This window comes from Notolepis coatsorum (genome assembly GCF_963971535.1).
Source record: "Notolepis coatsorum genome assembly, chromosome: 20".
NCBI classification, from domain to species: Eukaryota; Metazoa; Chordata; class Actinopteri; order Aulopiformes; family Paralepididae; genus Notolepis; species Notolepis coatsorum.
In genome coordinates, this window is record NC_140184.1 from 20,611,578 (window position 1) to 20,638,903 (window position 27,326).

Genomic DNA, 27,326 nt, shown 5'->3' on the forward strand with positions numbered 1-27,326 from the left:
CTCAGGTGGCTGCCACGAAGCCTGCTGCCCCTGGCTGGAAGCCCAGGAAGCAACAGGCTGCCCCCTCAGCGGAGAGAGACCCCAGCAGCAGCCCCCCAACGGTCTGCTTGGACCGAGAACAGCTTCGGCCCGGGCGGGTCAAGCCCTCACACCATGGCACCATCTGCACCAGCATCTAGGAAGAGGAAGAGGAAGCAGGAAGTATAGCTACCTCTTGCCCGACTTTTGAGGGTGGATGTTGGGCTAAAAGAACCCCCTCACCTCCTGCTCAGCATGCCTCAGCTCAGCATGCCTCCCCCTGGGCTTGACAGTGGATACAATAGTGGCACAAGCAAAAAAGCTAAGTTTGTTAGCTAAACTAAAACAAAACATAAAGAACCACATTTACATTTACATTTACATTTAGTCATTTAGCTGATGCTTTTATCCAAAGCGACTTACAAGTTCTGTACGACAAGTCATCAGGAAGGGTACAACTCTATCAGCTGAGTAACAATGTTCATCAAAGTGTTGCGTGTTACAGTGTAGGTTAGTTTATTAGGACAAGTGCATGACAGTAAGGTTAGTTAGGGTTAGATTTCTTTATTTTTATTTTTTATTATTATTATTTTTTATTATTTTAGATAATGGTTGAAGAAGTGCGTCTTTATTCAACGGCGAAAGATTTGACGGGTTTCAGCTGTCCTAACTGGGGTGGGTAGTTCATTCCACCATTGTGGGGCAAGGACTGAGAATAGGCGACTTCTCTTTGATGACCCTCCCGGAGCTTGGATAGGAGTAAAACATTCCGTCACATTTAGGCCCAGCACCAAAGGTGGTGAGGAAACTAAGTTGTTTAAAAAGAAACATTTTCATATCCCAATTCATCTGAAGCACATCAAACTGCCAAAGGAGCTGTCAAACTGTTGAGGTGATCTGGCACCCTCAGCCAGACCTATGGAATGTGTGGACGTGGCCTCTACGGCTGCCTCACCTAGGCCATTATATTAAAGCATCTTAAGTGGAATGTGTTGGATGCCAGGTCGGGAGAGCGGTTTTGTTCAGTCCTTTATAGCAGCAATTTTAACATTCCTGTAGGAGCTCTTTGACCTATAGGCAAGGCCTATTCTACCCTTAAAGTCTATTTGGCTGCCATTTCAGCCTACCATGTAGGATTGGATGACATCACGGCTGGCGCGGACCCTTTGACATGTCGCTTTTTAAAGGGAGTGTGGCGTTTGAGCCTCTCCACTAGACCAATAGTCCTGTCTTGGGATCTGTCATTGATATTGGAGGCATTGTGTAATGCTCCGTTTGAGCCATTGCAGGAAGTAGAGTTAAAGGTACTTTGGTATAAAATGCCTTTACTCCTAGCGTTGGTATCTGCTAATGGGCAGACCTCATGCACTCTCTATTCACTATGTATGCAATTTGCCCAGGCTGATGCTGAGGTTAAATTACATCCATGGTGCTTTGGGATTATAGCTGTGTGGCCTTTGAGCTCTCTGCCTTTCACCTTCCTCCATTAACTCCTGAGGAGCAGCAAAGGGTTAATGCCCTCTGCCCAGTCAGGGCACATTAATGTAGAGAGAAATCAGGCCTTCAGGCAGAGTGACCAGCTGTTTGTATTCTTCGCAAATCCTAGTTAGGGGTTGTGTTCTGTCTAAACAGCATCTTTGGCACTGGATTGTGGGGTAATTTTCCATGGCCTATGGCTGTATGGGCATGGCGCCTCCGTCAGGGGTGCAAGCCTATTCCATAAGGGGTGTGGCTACTTCCTGGGCCCTATTTAAGGGTATCTCTGTCAAGGAAATAATATGTCAGGCTGCCAGTTGGCCAGATACTATTGCCTCAATATTATGGCTCCAGGCTTGAGCCAGGTGGTGTTGGAGGCAAAGGGCTCAGGTCACTAGGCAAGCTAGATGCAACTCAGGGCTTTACTTTTCGGGGCATTTATAAAACTCCCATAGAGTGAGTTGTGTCAAACGGAGTTGACTGAAAGAGAACGGTCGGTTAGGTATGTGACCATGGTTCTCTGAGGGAGTGAGACACAACTCTAGCCTCTTAACATGCAACGCTTGAGGTCGATTTTCCCACCGGCACTTTGGCGACCTCTAGCGTCTCGGGTGTGCATATTCTTTTATAGAATATATATAATTAAAGCCCTATTTGTTGCCTGTCGATAGCCAGGTGACAAAATCCGTTCAGCGGTTCTCAAGTTACATGCCGATATGTGAGGCGTGCGGACGAAGTACACAGTATTGTACAAATACCACTCCCGACTCTCGAGCCTCTAACTCTGTCAATCATTTGGTTATCTAGAAAATTATTGGTCAGGGTTGTAACCAATGAGTAGGGTTTTCCAACGGTAACCCAGGTGGGAATGCGAATCAGGGATCTAGGTGAAAAGTCATGGGCCAAAACAGGAAGAGAATTCTCTGTTGAATGCATTGAAGTCTATGAGAAAATAGTTTTCTGAGCCCTCTCACCTTTTACCAAAACCGCTTCTAATCACTCATTTCTGAACGGATTTTTGTACTACTAAGGCTATGGACCCAGGGTGTCTTTTCAGCCATACCAATGTTTTTGGAAATACTACTTCTGGACTACTAACTACTACAGAAAAGTTTTTCTACAACTCAAGTTCAGACCTATATTACTCTATTTCATTAGCACTAATAAAACCATGACTCATTAAACAGAGAAAAGCAATGGTGATAAGATTTACCATAGTCAACAGTTCTATCAGGCATTTTTCCAAAGGTGGTGGAAACTGCAGTTATTAAGCCTCTACTAAAGAGTATAGCCCACAATTAGCATCTACATACCTACTGTATATGAAATCTACCCTTTATATTCAGAAAGAAGTTGTCTACCAACAACATGTGCATAAACCCTAAAGTCAGCGGTACCTCCGGCTTGGTCGGTCGTCCATACTAACCAATTGGCAGTGTTAGTGGGTGGGAAGCCGGCGGGGTGTGTATCCTGGTCGTTGTAAACAGCGACTACAGGTTGGTCGGGGGGCCTGCTCAGCGAGGGAGGGAACTGGGGGAAGTAGTGTGAGCCTCCCACGCGTTACGCTCCCCCAGTGAGAGTCCTCGCTGTCAGGTGAAAAGAAGCGGCTGGCTGACTCCACATGTATTGGAGGGGACATGTGATAGTATCTATCAACCCTCCCTAGACCGGCAAGTGGGGGGCAAATGCGCGCAACGGCCAGGAAGGGGAGGGGGAAATTGGCATAACGACTAAATTGGGATGAATTTAGTTTTTTAAATATAAATTTAATAAAAAAAAAAGGAGATGAAAAAAAAAACTTCAGAACAAAAGATGCTCATGCATGTGATATAAGTATAAAGTATAGTATTTTGGTTTGCAAAAAAAGTATGCAGTCCTCAAAAACGAAAACTAAAATGGCCAATTTTTGGGGCACCTGTTAAGAGGCTAGAATGACCCTCAAAGTTGGCTCATCTTTAAGAGCTGTATCGTTGTGAATGGAAGGATACCAGCACAAGGTAATATACCTTGAGGAGGGGCGGGACTCCCCAGGTGCTGACCAATCCATTCTTTACTTTTTATTTTTTATTATTATTTTCGTTTTCGGTTTGTGATACCCAATTCGTTCTGCCTAAAAGACATGTATACAAGTACTTCAAGTCAATCTTATGCAAGGATGCTATTCCCCATAGAGTGAGTTGTGTCTCTCTCCAATTCCTTCAGAGAATAAAGGTTACAAACCAACCGTTTCCAGGATGTTTTGGCTCACTCCAGAATTGTTGAAGTTGCGAAGTAGGTGGAGACGTTGGGAGCACATCTTAAACATAAAATCAGTATTTGCCTTGAAGGTCAGACTACTGTCAAAGTATGTACTGTGTCAAATACTTTAAATCATCAACATTCTCAACCATTTCACCATTGGTCATTATCAGCTGCATTCTTTGCTATTTTGTATGACAGTCTATTTAGTTTTACTGGCATTATTATATACAAGCATTACGTGCTTGTCAAGCACAAGTTCTGAAGAGTTGACATATGATTCAACTCTCTGGCAGTATACCCTTGTTGCAGTAGGGGAACCATAGCCATATCATCAGCATACTTAAATAAATAAAACCATGACTCATTAAACAGAGAAAAGCAATGGTGATAAGATTTACCATAGTCAACAGTTCTATCAGGCATTTTTCCAAAGGTGGTGGAAACTGCAGTTATTAAGCCTCTACTAAAGAGTATAGCCCACAATTAGCATCTACATACCTACTGTATATGAAATCTACCCTTTATATTCAGAAAGAAGTTGTCTACCAACAACATGTGCATAAACCCTGACTATTGCAAAAAAGAAAAAAAAACCTAATGTTACTGGATGGTGCTGTATTCAACACTGTCAACCATTCAATGCTAGACATACTGAGAAACTGGGTAGGACTTTCTGGCACTGTCCTACAGTAGATTGGTTGGTCCTATCTACAAGACACAACTACGCGCCTGAATGAACGAACATGACATATGGAGTTCTTCAAGGTTCAGTCCTACTCCTCGGGCCTCTTTTATTCAACGTCTACATGCTCATTATGGTGAATTTAGCACAATAACAAAATTGCTTACCATAATCATGTGGACAACTTTCAGCTATACATAGCTCTCTCACAGAGTGACTACGCTCCCATAGACTCGCTGCATCTGTGCATTGACCAAAGCAATGATTGGATGTTCCGGAATTTCACAAAATCAGCCTATTATCATCTTAGTATAGCAAGTATTAAGAACAAACAAGATTTTGAAAAACAAATTCACACCGTCATCTCCAGAATTCTGCTGCTAACAAAGACTATAAGGAAGCTGGACATATTACACCAATTCCCAAGTCTCTGCATTGGCTACCAGTGTGCCATAGAATTTTGTTCAAAATACTGTTACTGTTACTTACGTTTTGCTTCCACACTATGAACTCTAGACTACTTAGGTCATCAGGGACCGGATTATAAACTCTTCCCAGGATTAAAACAACACATAGTAGATTTTCCCTTTGTTTGTGTTAGCTCTTACACCCAAGTTGTAAGAGGTTTATATTCAAGCATTGCTTGAGTGTAAGAGCTCATACAAACATTTTATAGCCTCATAAAATCAGAGCCCCATTCATTGTCTATGAAACAGCCCCAGATTTTACATCCCAGTGACATCACTAGCTTTAGAAAAAGGTGTATGGTGAGTGGTGCATGTTCACAAATACTGACTGAACTGTCCTGTGGCACAGAAGAACATAATAATGTGAATTGTTAAAATAGGTGGCGCTCCCCTTTAAGCTCAGAGGGAGACAAATGGGAGGGAATTTCTTAGGACCCAATGAGTGACCCTTAGTGAGTGGAAATATATTGACAATCCTGACACCTGGTGGATATAAGTAGTAATTACATATTACTAAATATTTTTTACTGTGTACCCACGAGTCACGACCCCACTTTGGGTCACGAGTCACGACCCGTAGTTTGAGAACCGCTGATGTAGAAGAATCAAGTGTTGGTCTATCCGGGGAGAGACTGCAGGGGTGGAGAGTGTGTTTATTTAGACAAAATTCACTGCGCCTGCACAAATGATTGAGTACCCTCCACAATAATGCATCTCTCCACCTTCCCATCTTTCTGAAGAAATTGGCCTGCAGCATGGTTGACTTTACATTACCTTGAGAGGAGATCCATCCATTCAATCAGTCAACGTACAAGATAAGAAAGAAGGAACACATTTCCTGAAGCTCAACAGGGGACAATATGAATGTCTGTAATAAACATTGACCACAATCAACAATCAACAATCAATCTCGGTCATGATCACAATCAGAATTCATGGTTTACATTCAAAAACCCTACTACTACACAAATCTGTATATTTCTTATTAGAAGAAGACTAGACATTGTGTCACACGTTGGCTATGAGCTGGAGCTCTCAGCGGCCGCGGCCAGTAAGAAGAGGGTTTCACCCAGCCAGAGAACGAGCCTTCGTGACCCCAGACATGACAGCCTTGTCCGAGTTCATTCTCTAAACTGACAGGCAAAGGAATCGTATAAATTAGACACAGAGGAGCCTTGCATGACACACAGCCCCATTTCATATCTGTTTCATATCAGCACAAGTGTCTGGCTTTTCACAACATGTTGCAGAGGAGAAGGCCGTGGTATTTAGTTAGGTGTCAAGGGAAGAGCCTATATGCCAGAATGAAGCCTGAATTATGGGTGATGATAGGGTGATGACATAATGCCTTAATTTCTGTCCTCATTCCATCTGGCCTCGATTCAGATTGTGCTACATGAATCATGCATCATCCTCTCCTCCCCTCTTCCTTTCATTTCCTCTCCTCTCCTACTCCTCCTCTTCTCATTCTCTCCTCTCCCCCTCCTCCTCTCCTCTCCTCCTCTCATCTCCTCTACTCTCCTCTTCTCTCCTCCTCTTCTCATTCTATCCTTTCCTCTCCTCTCCTCTCCCCCTCCTCCTCTCCTCCTCTCATCTCCTCTACTCTCCTCTTCTCTCCTCCTCCTCTTCTCATTCTCTCCTCTCCTCTCCTCTCCTCTCCTCTCCTCTCCTCTCCTCTCCTCTCCTCTCCTCTCCTCTCCTCTCCTCTCCTCTCCTCCCCTCTCCTCTCCTCTCCTCTCCTCTCCTCTCCTCCTCCTCTTCTCATTCTCTCCTCTCCTCTCCTCTCCTCTCCTCTCCTCTCCTCTCCTCTCCTCTCCTCTCCTCTCCTCTCCTCTCCTCTCCTCTCCTCTCCTCTCCTCTCCTCTCCTCTTCTCTCCCCTCCCACTAGGCCACTACGATTCCTTGCGTCCCAGCGTGGCCTTTGAGTTCACACGGGATCCGTCGGTGGGGCAGATTGGGCTGGCGTTCCTCCAGGCCTCATTTGCCTTCAGCGGGTGGAACTTCCTCAACTATGTGACCGAGGAGGTGGTGGAGCCCAGAAAGTGAGGAGGGACACTAAACAGACACGCACACATCTGCGTTTGTCCAAATATTTAGCAGTTACGTGAAAACAAGTTTTGAGCTTGTAGAATTGAAATATTATGAACGAAGCCAGTATATTTACATTTACATTTAGTCATTTAGCTGACGCTTTTATCCAAAGCAACTTACATGTTTTGTATCAGCTGAGTAACAATGTTCATCAAAGTGTTGAGTGCTACAGTGTAGGTTAGTATATTAGGTGCATGACAGTAAGGTTAGTTAGGGTTAGAGCATTTTTTTTCTTCTTTTTTTCATTTCAGATAATGATTGAAGAAGTGCGTTTAGTCGACGGCGAAAGATTGGATGGGTTTCGGCTGTCCTAACTGTGGTGGGAAGTTCGTTCCACCATTGTGGGTCAAGGACCGAGAATAGGCAACTTCTCTTTGATGACCCTCCCAGAGCTCAGATAGGAGTAGGTCTGAGGCGGCCAGAAGATGCAGAGCGTAGGGGTCTTGAGGGTGTGTAGTTAGAGACCATTGACCGGAGGTAGGCGGGAGCCGTTCCCTTCGCCAGTGCAGGTCCCTGAGAAGTGGGGTGACATGGGCTGACTTTGGTAGGTTTGAGATCAGGCGGGCCGCTGCGTTCTGAATGAGTTGAAGAGGCTTGGTGGCAGTGGTCGGAAGGCCAGCAAGCAGTGCGTTTCAGTAGTCGAGGCGGGAGATGACTGTTGATTGGACGAGGAGTTGGGTGGCTTCTTTTGTCAGGAAGGGGCGGATCCTTCTGACGTTGCTCAGGAGGAATCTGCAGGTTCTGGTTGTCGCTGCGATGTGAGCGGAGAAGTTCAACTGGTCGTCAAGGACAACACCAAAGTTCTTGGCGGTCGGGGACACGGTCACAGTTGCATTCTCGACTGTGATGGAAAGGTCGGTCAGGGGGGAGGATTTGGCCGGCAGGTGAAGCAATTCTGTTTTGCTTAGGTTCAGTTTGAGGTGGTTGGTTGTCATCCAGGCGGAGATGTCAGACAGACAGGCAGAGATCCGCTTAGAGACGTGGGTATCTGAGGGAGGTAAGGAGAGGAAGAGTTGAGTATCATCGGCATAGCAATGATACGAGAAGGCATGAGACGTGATAATGTTACCCAGAGATTTAGTGTAGAGGGAGAAGAGAAGGGGTCCAAGGACTGAGCCCTGGGGGACACCCATCTGCAGGGGGCGGTGGCAGACAGGGTCCCTCTCCATGACACTTGGTAGGAGCGGTCATTGAGGTATGATGTCAGCCATGTCAGCGCAGAGCCAGCCACTCCCATTCCTGCGAGGGCCGCGAGGAGGATCTGATGGTTGACTGTGTCGAAGGCTGCAGATAGGTCTAGGAGAATCAGGACAGAGGAGAGGCCTTTCGCTTTTGCTCATTGTGACCGCAATGAGGGCCGTTTCCGTGGAGTGACCAGTCCTGAAGCCTGACTGATTAGGGTCTAGGAGGTCATTCTGTAAGAGATAATCAGTGAGTTGGTTGGATACAGCATGTTCAAATGTTTTAGAAAGGAAGGAGAGAAGAGAGACAGGACGATAGTTGCCTATGACAGTGGGGTTCATGGTTGGTTTTTTTATGAGCGGTGTGACTCTGGCTTGTTTTAGGGAGGTGGGGACCACCACAGAGTTGAGGGAGGAGTTGATGGTTGCAGTTAGGAATGGGATGATGTTTGGTGCTATGGTCTGGAGGAGTGGGGAGGGTAACTGATCCAGCTGGCATGTAGTCGGACGGTTCGACGTTACCAGTGTCAGGGTCTCGGCGTCTGTAATGGGAGAGAAAGATGACAGAGTGAAGGGTGAGGTTCTCGATTCAGTATTTGGAATGGGTGGGGGTTGGGAGAATGAGCTGCGGATGTTCTCCACTTTTCCCTCAAAGAAGATCGCAAAGTCTTCGGGAGAGAGAGATGAGGGGGGAGGGGTGGGGAGTGAAGAGGGAGAACATGGTAGCATGCAGTTTGCGAAGGTTCTTGGCAGAGGCCTCGATTCTATGGTGAAAGAAAGAAGCTATGGCAGTAGTAATGGTTTTGGAGAATGTTAACAAGAGGTTGTGATATTAGACTGTAGAACACTCACATGACTGCAGAAATGGAGAAAGTCATACAGCACCACCTTGTGTTTCAACGTCTATGTCTTAAATTTCAATGTGTAACTGCTGTGTCACCACTATAATTGTAGGTTTACAGCCGTGTCACAGACGTCTCATAACCGTTATGCACTATTCATTATCGCAACAGGAACCTGCCTCGTGCCATCTATATCTCCATTCCCCTGGTGACCCTGGTGTACACCCTGACCAACATCGCCTACTTCTCAGCCATGACCCCTGAGGAGCTGCTGGCATCAAATGCTGTGGCTGTTGTGAGTACAAATATCTACCTTGTATGAATTCATAGATACATATCTATGTATGATTGATCTGTTAAATGTAAAAATAGGTACATATCAGTCAGTCAGTCAGTGGCTTAAAGACAGCTATTCTGTGGTTGTAAAAACATTTTCTACATATCGTTCATCCTTCTCTCCTGCAGTTATTCTCAGTTTTACAAACAAATTAAAAGAGCTTGAGTTAATTTTATTTTATACTCAACTCTCATATTTTCATTTGTCTAACAATCCTCTTTCTAGACTGATTACACCCCTGTGTGTAGTTTGTCAGTTTTGGGAAGTGCAATCAGGATGTTTAGTCTCTGTGTTGTTATCTGTTCTATACAGTGTAGATGTGTTATTATTATATGTTATTATCTGTGCTATACAGTGTAGATGTGTTGTTATTATTATATATTATTATTAAATATGATATAGTGTAGATGTGTTGTTATTATTATATTATTATATGATTAGTATCTGTTCTATATAGTGTAGATGTGTTGTTATTATTATATATTATTATCTGTGCTATACAGCGTAGATGTGTTATTATTATATATTATTATTAAATATGATATAGTGTAGATGTGTTGTTATTATTATATTATTATATGATTAGTATCTGTTCTATATAGTGTAGATGTGTTGTTGTTATTATTATATATTATTATCTGTGCTATACAGCGTAGATGTGTTATTATTATATATTATTATCTGTGCTATACGGTGTAAATGTGTTATTATTATATATTATTATTATATATTATATAGTGTAGATGTGTTATTATTATTATATATTATTATTATGAATGAATGAATGAATGAAAACTTTATTTAACAGATTGCAGAATGGGTACAATACAGTACGGCTCAATACATACAATTGTTAAGGGGATGCAGACCTGAGAAAGACGTTTGTCTTGTTTCCATCAGGGTCCCCCATTTTCAATTCATATAGACATATATGACATACATGACATACAGATAGTCAGTACTGCTACATCTATACATTTATGACATACCAGATTTGCAAATACAGTACTTTTTGTGATACAGAAGGAGTCAAGAAAAGGGAGTATATACATTTGACGTAGAAACTGTACATTGGAGGAGGTTGGGTGGGGGGGGTTGGGTACATTGGGATATTGACAACCATACTGGGTAATTTACATTGGAGGTGGTTGGGGGGGGGGGGGGGGGCGGGGGGCACACTGTATAAACAAGTAACACTGTACATTGAGGGGGGGGGGGGAGGAGACACTGTACAAACAAACACAATTGTACATTGAACTATTGACAAAACCATACTAGGTAAATGACTGTACATTGGAGGGGGTTGGGTTAGGATATTTACAGGGGCCAGTGTTGAATTGCAGTCTCCCGTAGGTGTCCCTTGAGAGAGGTTTTGAAAGTGGGTAGTGATCCACATTCCTTTACAGCTTTGGGTAGGGCGTTCCACATTGATGTGGCATAATTGCGAAACGTGTTTAGTCCCTTATTTGAGCCGAATCTGGGTTTAACATGATTTGTGGAGCTCCCTCTGGTGTTGTGATCGTGGTATTCACTGACCTTTGGGAAGTATTTTGACATGTACATGGGTACCTTGGTCGTGTAGTGTATCTTGTAGACCAGGCCCATTGCAAGTTGTTGTACTCTGTCGTCTACTCTAAGCCATCCTAGGTTGTCAAAGTGGGCAGGGGTGAGGTGGGTTCTAGGAGTAAGGTCAAGCAGTAGTCTGACCAGTTTGTTTTGAGATGTTTGTAATTTTGTTTTTAGCGCCTTTGAGGTGCTTTGGTACCATGAGGTGCAAGCATAGTCGTAGTACCCCTGAATGAGTGCTCCTGCCAGAGTCTTCAGGGTGTTCTTGTTTACCAGAGAGGAGATCCGGTACAAGAATCGAGTTCGTTGGTTGACTTTTTTTATTACATTGGATGCCATTTTGTCACAGGAGAGATTAGCCTCTAGGATGGAACCCAGGTAGGTAATTTCATCTTTCCTTGTGACAATATTGTCACCCACTGTAACTGAGAAGCCGTCGGTCTTGCTGAGTTTGTTATTTGAACCGAAGAGAATGGACTCTGTTTTGCCCATGTGTAATGATAGTTTGTTATCAGCGAGCCATATGCAGATTCTGCCTAGTTCCGAGCTGAGGGTTTTTTCAACCTGTAACTTGTTCTTGTCAGAGACCAGCAGGGCTGAGTCGTCCGCAAACAGGAACAAGTTGCAGTCACAAGCTGACGACATGTCATTTGCATAAATTAGGAACAGTAGCGGTCCTAGTATGCTTCCTTGTGGAACACCACAGCTCACTGTGAGGGGGGGGGATAGAGTACCGTTTACCTCCACCATCTGTTCCCTCCCCTCAAGGTAGGATTGCATCCAGCTCACTGATAGACTATCAAAACCAATTGCTTTTAGCTTGTCAATCAGAATGGAGTGATTGACCGTGTCAAAGGCCTTTTGTAGGTCCAGCATGACCATGCCGCAGTATTTGCCTGCGTCCACCTCTTGTTTGATGTGGTCATTCAAATAGAGAAGGCATGTGTCAGTGGAGTGGGATGTTCTGAAGCCAGATTGGAATTCGTAGATTAGATTTTTTTCCGCTAGGTACTTTTCGACCTGTTCGTAGAAAATTTTTTCCATGACTTTCGAGATGGAGGTGAGAATAGAAACAGGGCGGTAGTTGCCTGGGTCTAATTTGCTGCCCTTTTTGTGCAGAGGGGTCACCCTCGCAATTTTGAAGTCCTTGGGGACGTGTCCCTGTTTTATGGAGAGGTTTATTATGTGTGTGATGATTGGTGTGATGGCGGCTGCTGAGTCTCTGAGGAATTTGGAGGGGATGTTGTCATGGCCAGTGGCCTTGTTAGGTTGGAGGGCGCTCAGTTTATTGAGTACCTCATCTGTTGTTACCATTTCCAGCTTGAAGTCGTCCTTGCGGACCCCTAGGTTTTTGTAGTAAGCTACTATGTGTTCTACCCCATAAAGCCCTGAGTGGGAGGGTAGTTTGTTTACCAGTGTTGTGGCTATGTTTGTGAAGAAAATGTTTAAGTAATTGGCTACATCCAGCTTGTCTGTGATGAGCGTGTTGTCCGTTTTTATGTTTATGTTTGAGAATCTGGTTTTAAGTTTTTTACTGCATCCTAGTTGATTATTGAGTAATTTCCAAAGTTCACGTGGTTTGTTTTTGTTTTCCTCAGTTTTGTCATTGATGAAATTCTTTTTTGCAGTTTTGATCATGGAGTTTACGTCGTTTCTTAGTCTGTTTCTTTCTAGTTTGAGTTCAGTCACGTGGGCTTGGAGTTCACTGCTCGTGCTTTTAGTAAGCTTTGACTGACTTTTACGAATGGTGTAGATGTGTTGTTATTATTATTATCTGTGCTATATAGTGTAGATGTGTTGTTATTATTATTATATTATTATCTGTGCTATAGTGTAGATGTGTTAAATATTATTATCTATGCTATATGATTGGTAGGATAGTGTTAAAATGCTTCCTGTGTGATGACTGTTCTGACCTGGTGTGTGATGCTGTGCAGACGTTTGGACAGAAGTTACTGGGGATGTTCTCCTGGGTGATGCCCATCTCTGTTGCTCTGTCCACGTTTGGAGGAATCAATGGATACCTCTTCACTTCCTCCAGGTAGGAACACACACACACACACACACACACACACACACACACACACACACACACACACACACACACACACACACACACACACACACACACACAATCATGTTTTCATGGGACATTCCCTAACTCCATACCCATAACCACCACATACCCAACCCTAACCTCAACCGCTAACCCTCAAATAGCACACACACATACACACACACACACACACACACATACACACTCACTCACTCACTCACTCACTCACTCACTCACTCACTCACTCACTCACTCACTCACTCACTCACTCACTCACTCACTCACTCACTCACTCACTCACTCACTCACTCACTCACTCTCACTCACTCACTCACTCACTCACTCACTCACTCTCTCACACTCACTCACTCACTCACTCACTCACTCACTCACTCACTCACTCACTCACTCACTCACTCACTCACTCACTCACACACTCACTCACTCACTTAGGCCTACTCACTCACCCTCTCTCTCACACACACAACCTTGTTTACATGCATTGTGGAGACATTCCATAGACTTACATGAATTATTATCAGAATTATTATTATTATTGTTATTATTATTATTCATTCCAAACAAACTGCTGTTGCTGCTGGTGATGTAAAATGTTTCACTTCCTGTATGCCGGATGATTTTCCGGGGACTTTCCTACCAGACTGTGTTTAGAACGGCCAAGCACAGTAAATGTAAAAACATTCATGAACTGGTTATAGGTAGAATCACTGTTGTGTTATATCAGTTGTTATATAACAAAATAGACATTTATTTATATTAAGTGATTTTTCCCCCCACCAGGTTATGTTTTTCTGGAGCCAGACAAGGCCATCTGCCATATCTGCTCGCCATGATTCACCTGAAAAACTGTACTCCTATCCCTGCCCTGCTGGTCTGTGTAAGTACTGCACCCCATACCACCACGACGTGCCTAGTGCTGCATATGTCACAACTGGGGTCAAAGATAAATAACACAAATTGTAACCACCACTAGTTTATTTACAAGCGATAAGTTGTGAATTCTCATTAATAGATTCGATATTTTTTTTATCTACTCCCCCCCCCCTTTTTCTGTATTTTTCTCCCATCCCAATTTAGTTGTTATGCCAATTCCCTTCCCTCCCTTCCCTCCCTTCCTGGTCGTTGCGCACATTTTGCCCCCCACTTGCCCCCCTCCGATACATGTGGAGTCAGCCAGCCTCTTCTTTTCACCTGACAGCGAGGACTCTCACTGGGGGAGCGTAACGCGTGGGAGGCTCACACTACTTCCCCCAGATCCCTTCCTCGCTGAGCAGGCGCCCCGACCGACCTGTAGGAGTCGCTGTTTACAACGACCAGGATACACACCCCACCGGCTTCCCACCCGCTAACACTGCCAATCGTGTTAGTATGGACGACCGACCAAGCCGGAGGTACCGCTGACAGCTGGATTCGATACCAGTGTCTCTGCGGTGGCAGGCAGGCGCTTAGTTTGCTGCGCTACCCAGCCACCACTAATAGATTAGATTGAAGAATACTTTAGTTTTGAGTTTACAGTTTACTTGTGGTTTACAGTCCATTTGTTGTTGTTGATTTCCTGAATTGTTTACATTGAATAGATTCATGGATGTTGTTTATAATTGAGATTGTATTGTTGATGGTGAACATGTTGTACCATATCCTATTACCTAGACGGGCCTCCCGCCTCCTCCTGATGATTTGTCTCATTGTTTGAACTCATATTTGAACTCATAGTTTGAACTCATTGTCTCGGCCCTGTGATTGGACGATGTGATTTATGTATTACACGGTTCCATTTCAAATGTCTAGTATTCAGATGTCCGATGAAGCTCGGGTGACCATAACGTAAAATACTTATGAATGAAGTTGAACGTAAGCGGAGACAATTGTGCAGGATCTGCTGTGCTTTTAGTCAAACTGTATCGTGTCATGTTAACATGTAATTGAGCTACATGCCTCTGCCTCCTACAGTGTACAGCGACCATAGTAATCCTGTGTATTGGTGAGACGCATAACCTCATCAACTACGTCTCCTTCATCAACTACCTGTCCTATGGAGTCACCATTGCCGCGCTATTGTACCTCCGATGGAAAAAACCCAACATGTTAAGACCCATCAAGGTAGTGTACAGTATGGTGTCGTTAGATAAGAGCCTCCTTCAGCTCCACCAAGTTTATTTCAAATATGCAACACAACAAACAAACATCAAGTACAGATATAGCCTTAAACCGTTCAAATAATAAATGTATATTTTAAATTTATAAACAAAAAAATAAACAAATGTTTTTTTCTTTTTTTATAAACTGTTTTTTTTTGTCATTTACATATTTGAAAAGGAGTGGGAAGAAGCATACACTTATTTAATCCCACCGCTTTTTACTCATCAGATCATACTATATTATAATGACTAATTCATACTTTACTAGACTTATATTGAAAAAAATAACAATAAATATTTTAATAATACTTTATTAATATTTGCCCAAACTGTAGGTTACCCTGTATAGTTCCTCTAGCCATTTTATATACATATATACAACTATATACCTACATATGCACATATATACATATATACATACATACACATACATACTGCCAGTTATCAAACCCCTTCTTCATCTCTGTACCTCTGGAAAACCATTTGACTGTATTTTATTTGAAACTGTTTTATGTTTTGACATTGCTTTAACTCCACAATCAGACTATGTCAAGATAGTTAGATAAGAGCCTCCTTAACCTCCACCTACACTATGTCAAGGTAGTTAGATAAAAGCATCAGGTCTATCGGACTCTTAATTATGAACACTGCACGGACTCTGGTGCAGCGTGTTACTTCGGTTGGACCTTGTATACTTTCATCACTACTACTACTGTCTGATTGAATCCTGATTAAATTTGCCACTGTTGACTACTGTTATTGTCACTACTGTCACTATTATCACTATCGCCATTATTACTTTGCACTTTGTTCTATGTTTTATGCTTTATATATTATTATTATTATTATTATTATTATTATTATTATTATTATTATTATTATTATTATATTATTATTATTATTATTATTATTATTATTATTATTATTATTATTATTATTATTATTATTATTATTATTATTATTATTATTATTATTATTATTATTATGACCTATTCCACCTGTATACCATGCTGCTATGACAGTGCATTTCCCCAAGGGAATTAGTAAAGAAACACTTGACTTGACTTGACTTCAGCTCCACTATGTCAAGCATTATTTCACTTCTCTATCTAGGGACAGGCGAGATGGTAACAGCTAAATATAATATTGATAATCATATTCATGTTCATAAGGACTTGTCTCAGTCAGGGCTACCTACTAGATCACACTGAATGGACACAATTTGACCTTTTCCCATTGACTTCTTTGTTTATCTTTTTCTCTCTCCCTTAAATCTTAGTCTGAGCTGTAACATTTAGAACAAACAGTCCATACATTTGCATTAGGAGGTCCCGTACTTGCAAAACAATATCCTACTTTCCTCACCAAAGCCACAACATTTAAAAATGGTTAGATACAGATTTATTTTAAATTTGTTTTACTGTAAACGGATCCATGTTGACAAAACAAACCTTCCCCTATTCCTCTCTTCTCCTCCTCAGGTAAACATGCTGATCCCCATCAGTTACATGGTGTTCTGGGCCGTGTTGTTAGGCTTCAGTCTATACTCTGAGCCCGTGGTGTGTGGCCTGGGCATGGTCATCATGCTGACCGGCGTACCCGTCTATTTCCTGGGAGTGCATTGGAAGAACAAGCCTAAATTATTTTACAGAATTGTCGGTGAGTGAATCCAGAATGTATGAGCGGTTCCATGTGAACACAAGCTTTGCCCGCTAATGTGCTCTATTCGTTTACCGTTGTGTGTGTGTGTGTGTGTGTGTGTGTGTGTGTGTGTGTGTGTGTGTGTGTGTGTGTGTGTGTGTGTGTGTGTGTGTGTGTGTGTGTGTGTGTGTGTGTGTGTGTGTGTGTGTGTGTGTGTGTGTGTGTGTGTGTGTAACAACACGTAGAAATGTGCATTATGCTGACTTGACATCCATGGGTCACTCCAACCTCCCCCATGTGAGGTTCCAAGAACAGAGTGTGACACTCTGGGAGGAAGACAATAGAATTTCCCCAAGGGGATCAATAAAGGAATATCTTATCTTAAAGCCAATAGATAAGCCACCATAGATCTACCCATATGGAAAATGATTATAAGAAACATGTGTCTGCCTACAGAAAATATATAGGAAACATATTGTTTCTGCCTTCATCTCATAACCTTACTTATTCCTATGTTTTTTGTATACTATATATTTATATATGAATGAATGAATGAATGAATGAATGAATGAATGAATGAATGAATGAATGAATGAATGAATGAATGAATGAATTAATGACTTTTATTTATATAGCACCCTTCACAGCACGAATGCACAGGGTGCTTTACACTACAGCTTAATATAAAAAACACAACAAAACAAAATCAGAAATAAATGACAACAACAACAGACAGCAGTTAAAAAAACAGTGAAACCAGATACAAAATAAAATAAAAAGTAGAATAAAAGAATTTGGATAAAATCAAGAGTCACTAATTAAAAAACAAAACTATAGGAACAGTGAGGACAAGAAAGAGTGCCTATGTATGACCAAAGGCCTGTCTGAACAAATGTGTTTTTAAAAGAGTTTTCAGAGGGGGCAGTTTGCAGGTCCAGGGGGAGAGCGTTGCAGAGCCTTGGTGCTGTCACCTCGAAGGCTCGATCACCCCTTGTTTTCAGCCTGGACCTGGGGACCACCAGGAGGTGCTGATCGGCAGATCTGAGTGAGCGGGTGTTGGTGTAGGGATGGATGAGTTCAGTGATGTAGATAGGGGCCTGACCGTGGAGTGCTCTGAAAGTGAAAGTGAGGACTTTGAAGTGAATTCTATAGTGTACCGGGAGCCAGTGCAGGGATACCAGAATGGGAGTGATGTGACATGATTTTTTTGACCTTGTGAGTAGCCTGGCTGCAGCATTTTGGACCATTTGTAGTTTGTCTGTGGATGATTTGGTGAGACAGGTGAAAAGTGAGTTGCAGTAGTCAAGCCTAGAGGAAATAAAAGCATGCACGGACAGTTCTAGTTCAGAGTGAGATATGATGGTGCGTAGTTTTGCAATGTTTCTGAGGTGAAAGAAGCAGGTGCATGCGTGTGAGTGTTTTGAGATGTTTGTCTAGGTTCATGGCTTGGTCGAAGACAACACCCAGGTTTCTCAGGTGGGGACGTATGTTGTCTTTAAGGGACCCCAAGTGAGTGGCCACTCTAGCTGCAGTCTTTTCAGCTGCTACGATCGGCACCTCCGTTTATTTTTTAATATATGTTACTGGTTCCCCAGCCATACTGTATATGGCAGGTTCTCTGAATCCCTACATTTTCCCAAGGGGATCAATAAAGGAATATCTTATTTTATCATATCTTATTCCTTGTAAGAATATATATATTATTTTTTAAATAATATAATCATAAAAAAACATACATTTATAGCACCTTTTATACAAGTATTGGAGCTTAAAATGGGCAGATTAAGAGCAATGCATAAAGTGCAGACATAAAATAAGCATAGAATGAGCATAAAATAGACAAGTCAAGATATGGCATAGAACATTAAATCACATAATCTTTCATATTAGGATCTATCATCATAATAGGCCTCTTTGTTTACAGTTTGATTGTCACTGATACACATACAATAGACATATACAATCATGAAATTGGCAGATACACAAAAAATACAAAGTTTCAGTTCTAAGGTACACTATAGAACTACTAGTTTATCACTAACACTAGATGAAGTAAAGCCATGGAGGCAGGCATACTGAGGTGTTTCATACTATGTGTCCCCAGCAGGGGGCCATGTAGGCCACGGGATCAGGACAAAAAAAGTACATTTAGCTCAAAGTCGTTAGTGAAAATAATACAGCATTTATCTTAAAAATTGTCTACGCAAGGCTGAGAGTGTCAGAGCACAAGAATTAAATTCTGACAAGAATTATTATGCAGATTACCATAAAGGTGTAATTGAACTTGTATAGTATATTCTGGTCACAAAATGGCCTTTCACTTTGATTAGGATGTTAGGCTATTTAGTTCATGCTATTGTCAGCATTTTATTTTGCCCTCATTCCTGAACCCACCTAGATGTCTGCTGGAGACCAGTGGTCTGAAAACCACTCCTACTACAACAGTTAGCTTGACTGAAGTCATAAAATAATTCATTTAGCCAAGATTCTGAGTGGTGTTGTATAGTCCTCTTGCCACTAGAGGGCACTGTAGGCTTGAAGTAAAAGTGCTGCAGTGAGAACATTGTGAAGACAAGTTCACTCTGCCAACATCCTGGCATTGATTAAAGCCAGATGGATTTTAAGGAGCAACAGACTGAGGTCAGAATAAATCCAAACACCTTCCTATTGTGTATCGATTAAGATATCATAATTATGATAATTGCTAGAGAAATCCAAACACCTTCCTATTGTGTATCGATTAAGATATCATAATTATGATAATTGCTAGACCCACACATCAATGTCCCCAGATGGCATGAAGCAATGAAGAAATATAGTCCTACTAAATGTAACCTTTTACCAGAGATGGACTAGTCCTTCTGTGTCCTATCAACCGCTGACCTTTGTTGGTAATCTGTGATGTACCCTCAAATTCAATAGGATCTTGCTTAATAATGTCTATGATATATCTCCAACCTTAATCGCATGGATCCTGCATAAACCACTGTCTGTTACTCAAAGCCATTCTCCTCTTGTGTCACAGAGAGACTCACCTTCATGGGCCAGAAGGCGTGTTACGTGGTGTTCCCTCAAGAAGACCCTTCGGAGACAGAATCTCTCACAGCCTCCAAAGCTGATGACTGAGTGATCCTGTCAACAAAGATATTTTTTTTCTCTCTTTTTTTTAAGCCAATCCTTTTCCTTTTTCTGTTTATCATTCACCCCCATTCAGTTCCTGAATAGTGAAGATATGGGCTCTCTTTCCCATGGCGCCAAGGAGGGGTTGTCTCAATTGGGAGTGGGGGGGGGGGGGGGGTGCACTCTTTCCCATTACTGTATGTGGTCCAACCTGTAGGTTGAGGCCCCAATCCAAGGGACTTGTATCTTGATATCTGGGGCTTTCAGACAGCGACCTACACCAGAGTACCCAGTTCCCGCTCTTCACTACAAAGCCAAGATGCCCCCTGGTCTGTGAAATGGACTATGACCTCTCCTCGCCCAAGGAGCTTTCATCTTTTGGTTTACTTGCTTTTTTTGTGGATAAATCTAATCTATTGTGCCTTACTGAAACTTTTTTTTTGGATTTATTGTGCTTCGGTGGGCATTTCTGTCATGTAGTCTTTGAAACAACTGTAGAGGGAAGCAGCAGTGATTATTACCATTATCCACTGACACATTGCCCTATATTTCAACTGATAATTGAAATGTCTGTTGTCTTTTGACTGGGGGAATCCCCCCCCCCCCTCTCTCAGGTGCTTGAGAAAAACAGGTGCTTGGGAGCCCAGAAGCCTTCACAATAAAGGGAGGAGCTACATTAATTACTGCACTTACTCAACTCGCTTCATCTTGCTAGCAATATTAAATTCACTTTTTAAACTTTTTAAACTAAATGCTGGTTAGAAACACCAATGCCACACAAATAGTGTGCTAATGGTCATAGAATGGTCATACCTCATGACACAGCAGATCATATGAGACAGAAAGCTGTGCAGTTAATTTTAGTCTATGCAACAGTCTGGCGTACCAGACTTATGGTTTTTAAAAGTAGAGCTTGAGCCTGGCTTGCACTACTTCAGGCTCTCTTCACAGCTTGTTATTAAAGGAACACGCCAACATTATGGGACATGCGCTTACCGTCTTCTCCAGAGTCAGACAAGAAGATAGATTCCAATTTCCTCTGTTGCAAGCTAGCCTAGCTTAGCACAAATTAATGGAAGTGGATGCGGACCACTAGCCTAGCTTAACCCTTTCACTGCCACACTACCAGCGGGTTAACCCTTTCACTGCGACAATACAGGTCAACCATTTCACTGCCACACGACAAAGGGTTAACTCTTTCACAACCACACTACGTGATGTTAACCCTTTCACTACCACACTAGGTTAACCGTCTGTAGTGTGGTAGTGAAAGGTTAACCTGTAGTGTGGTAGTGAAAGGGTTAAAAACTCAGACAAAGGTGTTTTTGGCCAACTGGCAAGGCTAGCTGGTCCATATCCGCTTCGTATAGCTTTTTACTGAACGCAGAGAGGAAATTGGTATCTATCTTCTTGTCTGACTATGGAGAAGACTGTAAGTGAATTTCCCATAACATTGGCACGTTCCTTTAAGGCCCAGTTCTAAAGCAACCCCTATCCTTTTGCCGGTAGTTTGGTTGGCATTTCATCGCTAGCTTTCAAGTAAACTCGTCCGAATTTTACGCCATTCTTCACAAGCACGTGAAAGGCTTGGCGCTGCGTTTGAGCTGGGCCTGGAGCTCTGTGGCACAGTAGACTTGCCAACAGTATCCGTATTATGGTTTCTCTACCTTATCTCTCCGTCTATCTTCCCAGCAACAGATAGGTGAAATAAATGGATTGGTTTCCATTTGGCTAATCTCACTATTTAACCTGTCCGAGTTCAGTGGCTATCAAAGGAAGGAGACAAAAGGAGAGGAGACTTGATAGCTATTCTTTTTATCGCCAGGGAAGTAACCTTGTGAACCCTGTATAAACGGTACTTAACTTTTGGAGGCTCCTATATAGAATTTCTAATCCGCTTGCATGATACAGTACTTACCACTAAAATCATTTGTATTCAATATTGGCATGAGCCGTGTTGACAGATACATGCATGGTTTAAATGACAGCTATTTGCTGGCTAACGGTTGCTCACTTGTACAGTACGTCCATGTTCCCAAATCAATAGGAATTGGTTTCCAAAAAATACAAAAATATCTCAGTGATGACACTATGTTAGTGCTGAAACACCCTAACCCAGCTTTGTTTCACCAGATTTGAGCATTTGTCCATAGGGTAGCTATACTGTACTTTGAATAAAAACACATTTTGGTTTGTGCAAGTGGCCTCGTCAAGGCAGAAGGCGTGTGGGATTGAGACGGGGGATTTAATTAAGACCTCTTCCTCCCCTTCCCTGTCCCCTGCATGCCATGGAACGTTCCTATATCCTCCACATAGACGCACACCCCGTAGAGGACAGCTACACACATGCCTCTGTGTGTGTCTCTCAGACCATGGAGGTTCTCTGTTAGCCCGTCTCAATAATGTAAATAATGTGTAAAGTAAAAAAGACGAAACACTTTTCAAACAGCGTCAGGGATTCACGAAGAGATCGCATTCCTCAGACGTATTGTGATGATACATATACATACGTGGTGTACTATTTCTGGTGTCATTTTATGTTTTGTAAGATGTTTGAAGATGTAAAAAGGATAACAATGTAGTAGCTTATTAAATATAATTCATGAGAAAATAAAAGAAATCCTCTTGCTTTCATAACGTGTGTGTGTGTGTTACCCACTCTTACTAGTTACACGCTGCTGGCCAGTACGACTACTACCATACTGTCTTTATACCTGTATGTATCACTGTACATATTATACTACAACTCTGTACATACATCTGATTAGCACTACACTCAGTACTAATTTAGATATTTTATACCCAGTTTAATCACCTGTACATTGTATATTACTATTGCACTTTACTGTTAGATTTGCACTCTGGTTGGATGCCAAACTTCTTTTTGTTGTACTGTACTTGTGCTGTACAATGACAATAAAATGTAATGCAATCTAATCTAGAGGTAATAGCAGACAGTGGGGACAGCAGATGATGACGCATCAGGTTGGGAGAGACAATAATAGATCTATGCCACCAGTCCTTATCAAAGAGCTTAAGGTTTATTAAATGCAGGCACAAGAAGACGTCTGGAGACATTCAGGAGGCTGTATGACTGCAGTCTCAGAAGCTCATGGCAACTTTCAGGTTTTGTTTAGTTATTTCTCTTTTCTCAGCAAAAAATATACAAATAGTTCCCAAAATGAGAGAAATATATACAAACATACAGGTTCTCTTTACAGCACAGGGGGAACGCTGCTTCAGTGTATTAACAGCAGGGAGAAGAGGCCATTGAATGGCAGCATGAATTTATAAACATAAAGCACACATATCTTTTTTTTCTGAATACGTATATAGTATGTCATACAAGATGACTCAAGAGAAGAAGTCAGCACAAGGTCGTCCTTTTTTACGTAATTTCTTTAAACCACAGTTGTGATTCAGCAATGAAGTTTCTTCTAATGGTTACTGTGAAGGTCTGACACAGAGCACCAAGGCGTTTGAATGGAGGCCAATAAATGCAATGCCAATAGCCCCCCCCCCCCCCCTTTTCTTCTATAATGTCAGTGAGCGATGAGGGTGTTAAAACAGTCCAAATAAGAGACTCATTAGCTTAAGACGGATCAATCCTGTGCGAAGGAAGCGTTTGCTACCGGCCTTGGGGCCGTCTTAGTTCCTCCGGCATTAACCCTTTCACTGCCACACGACAGAAGGTTAGCCCTTTACTATCACACAACCGACGGCGATGCTCCATCATTAGCATCATTAGCTCCGCAAATGCGGAGCTAATGATGCTAATGATGTAGCATCGCCGTCGGTTGTGTGATAGTAAAGGGCTAACCTTCTGTATTGTCACAGTGAAAGGGTGAACCGGCTGTCGTGTGGCAGTGAAAGGGTTAATTAAGGGGCCATCTATAGAGAGTACCCCGATGAGACAAATAGCCCTGGAGAGGCATGGAGGTGGTGGCGAGTCCAGAGCCTCTAATGGCACATTAACTCTTCTAATAGTAGCCATTAATAACATGACCTCTTCAGAACGACACGGGAGGATTTCCCAGTGTCTACTACACACACATCAGGATGGCACGGCCCAATCAATTTCACCCTGGGGAAATAATAGCAGGATGGGGATAGCTGATGCACTCTGTGTGTGTATCAGCTATCGGATCGTTTCAACTGGGATTAAGGTGCTAATGTGAAAGACGGAAAGTGAGAATGGATTGTTGTTGTTTTTTGGGGGGCTAATGAGGACAATACATTCTCTATGATATACCGACAGAAAAAAAAGGCTTCAAACGTCACCGTGCTCTGAACAGACGAATAAACATTTGACACGACGCCGGAAAAGTCAGGCTATCCCAATTGTTCACCAGAGTTCACCATTGGGTTGAATAGTACAAGTCAAAGTAGATCAGATTTTAAACACTGTACAATGCAAGTCTCTGCTTTAATATTCTTTCATTCAGTAGCCCTCAACACAAACATACAAATTCTTAAAATAAAACAAAAGTACAGATGCACATAGCTGGAACAGAGATCTGTAGTGACAGAATGTCTACACCGAGTTAGGCAACCGAGTATCAGCAGTAGATGCACTATTGGTATTAAAAACATTGAAGAAATAATCAATATTCTCTACTAAAACCTTTTATCTCAACTGCAAGTTGAACCTTCCTTCCTAAAGCAAGCTTCCCTTTACTCATGAGCACCAAGGCAAACTACTATCATGCACATCCCCTGACGAAGGCCATGTGAACGTTATTTCATTTATGAAACATGAATATTAAATATAAACATGAAATAGACAGCTTTCAGGAGAAAGTTTGGCATACGCTTTGCAAAGAGGAGGCAAGCACACAGCATGTCAATGGATTCCAGTCAGCATTTTCCCATTATCATCCTCCAACTCTCTGGAGAGCCTCTGGAGCCAGCCCAGGCAGAAAATATGATATCTAATTATTATCTGTACTTCCTATTATGGCCTTACAGAACCCAGCATTACATCACTGCTCACTGCAGTCCAGGATCCTAGGAGCGACCTCGTAGCTCTCCACAGGGCTTGTGTCATTTAGAAAGGGAGCTGGTAGCAGTTCGTGCCAGCTATGACATGACGTTTCTCCTGAGAAAGCGTGATAACACACATCATTCAGTGTAAAGTCAGATCCTGGTTCTATGAAATGATCATTTTGAGACACACAAATCTAAGGGTGTATTCACACCTGGATCGTTTGGAGCAGTTGTTCCGATACAGGGAGCGTCCCCCCCCCCCCCCCCCCATTGGATCGGTTCATTTGGGCATAATGTGAACAAAGTAATCACACTTGGATGTGGAACAGAACAGGCAACGGTGGTCTCGGCTCGCTTCCATTCAAACCCTGGAGTGGTTTGTTTAAGGTGTGAAAGCAATCAGATCAAAAGCAGGAAAATAACTGAGAAATTGCGCATTTAATTAAGGTGATTGGGCAGCTTTTGTTGACATTTTCCCATGTATTCTCAAATGTGTGATTTTTCATCATTATAACTAAAGTTATAATTTTCATTGCTGGTACGTTCAAAATAGCCAAATAATTTTCTGATACCAAACAAATACATTGCATGCACAAGTCAGGCGACAGCCTAGATTAATTACCAACAGTGAATTGGAAATTAGAAATTGGAATATTTCATAACATTTGTGTAAGCTAAAGTGGGGATCACAATTTTTTTTTTGTGTAGATATGTTCCAGCAAGCCAGCCATTTGACCATAAACACACATCCTTGGCAGCGACATGGAACCCAAGGGGTCGCACAAGCACATAACATTGTTAGCATTAGGCCTACATGTTCACCACATTTAGCTCTTTGTCAGCTTACCGCATGCCTTTACATGATTTTCCTTTCAGTATTGCGAATAAGAAATAATACACATTTGTATCAGGTAAAGTAATCCAGTCAGAGACAGGAGATTTGTACTTCAGCAGTTCAGATGAAGTTCTTTCCAACTCTCAAGTGGTTACATGATGGCTCAAGGGGCATATGAAGACCCGAAGATATGAAGATTTAATTGGGTCTAAAGCATGAATAATAATAGGCCTAACAAACTGAAGCATCTTCTAATTAGGCTTTGCTTAGACTGCCAGCCCAATGTAGTCTAAACAACAAGCCAGAATGTATCCAGATTGACTTTAGAAAGTCTGGACAGCAAAAAAACGAATTTAGCAAATCTGATCCAATGATGAATCCAAAGATGAATCTGGACGCTCTGACAACTCAAATGCGATTTCAATGTGCCTTCTGCGTCACTCGCAATGCGACACAGACTTACAGCGTCAAATCCTGAGAGAATAGTTTCAGAACGGCTAACGTTATAATAATAATAATAATAAGATTTAATTTATATAGCACACTTTAAACTCAGTGAGCTCTCAAGGTGCTGATAGCTAATACATTTAGTTAACTAAGCTAAATCAATGTGTCTAACTTCTAACACAACTTCCACTGTGTTGTGTTTGGGGGAGTAGAGGAAAAAGGAAAACAAGTGGAAGTTGTTGTGGCTGAAGATGTCATGTCAGTTATAGAGGTGAACTCAGGATCCTCGGTTACAGTTACATAGTGGTGGCTTACAGTTAGCTATCCTTATATGGGTGTCAACTGCCATTAACGGTAGCTAACGTTACCACAGCAACACATGCATATAGTTTGGTGATGTCTGGACAGAGAAATCCAATCTGATCACTTGCAAATAAACAGTGTGGACGGTCAAATAACTGATTTGAGAACGATCTGGTTTGAGAACAAAGCCTTAGATGCATCAGGACATCATCTAGAATCCTTCCGGTAAGACTTCTGACCAATGAGAGAACCGGTTGCCATTTTGTTTACAACGTTGGACCTGCTTTTGAACGTTGCCGTGGGAACACAAACGATCCAAGGGACAACTGCAACAATTGTATCATTTTAGCCCCTGATCGGAACAAAGCAAACAAGCTACAGGTGTGAAACGCCACTGCATGAGATGATCAATAACATCAGAATTACTACTGCATTCATAAATTCAAGAGTCAAAAGCGTCCCTTATCCTCTTCTAAAGAGAACGAGTGGTGAGGTGAGTCAGTAGACTAAGCTGTAGTGGCTGAATCTCTTGTAAGGCAGGGATAAGGGAGAGGAGAGCTCTCGGTGTCTCTGATGGCTCGCTTGGCTTCGTCTGCTCTGTCCGTCTTGCCCAGCGAAGCTGCAGGCCGACACGCCATTAGGTCCTAATGTATACAGAACGTGAGACGGATCAATGGCGTTTTAAAACAGTGGCTTGGGCAAACACATGTGGTTTAACCGGTATGTTGGCACCTGGTTTGGGGGTAAAGGAGGACAGCGAGAGCGACAGTCTTCAGCAGATGAGTAAGGACTCGTCTCCGTCCTCACTGCTGCCGGTGGTCCCCACCCCCCACCCTCCTGCTCCTCGCCTGGACGGCGCTTCCAGCGAGTAGCCACTC

At 42.4% G+C, this 27,326-nt stretch overlaps 1 protein-coding gene across 1 annotated transcript in view; it reads left to right on the forward strand.

Annotated features, from left to right (window-relative positions):
• The window catches only part of slc7a10a (solute carrier family 7 member 10a), a 91,315-nt gene extending 71,283 nt beyond the window's left edge, over positions 1-20,032 (forward strand). Inside the window, exons 5-11 of the mRNA XM_084337733.1 lie at positions 6,773-6,926; positions 9,170-9,293; positions 12,839-12,942; positions 13,759-13,855; positions 14,929-15,078; positions 16,598-16,775; positions 19,783-20,032. Coding sequence (XP_084193859.1) covers positions 6,773-6,926; positions 9,170-9,293; positions 12,839-12,942; positions 13,759-13,855; positions 14,929-15,078; positions 16,598-16,775; positions 19,783-19,883 — 908 coding nt within the window. The 3' untranslated portion in view covers positions 19,884-20,032. The remainder of the gene's footprint in view (positions 1-6,772; positions 6,927-9,169; positions 9,294-12,838; positions 12,943-13,758; positions 13,856-14,928; positions 15,079-16,597; positions 16,776-19,782) is intronic.
• The last annotated feature ends 7,294 nt before the right edge of the window (positions 20,033-27,326 follow it).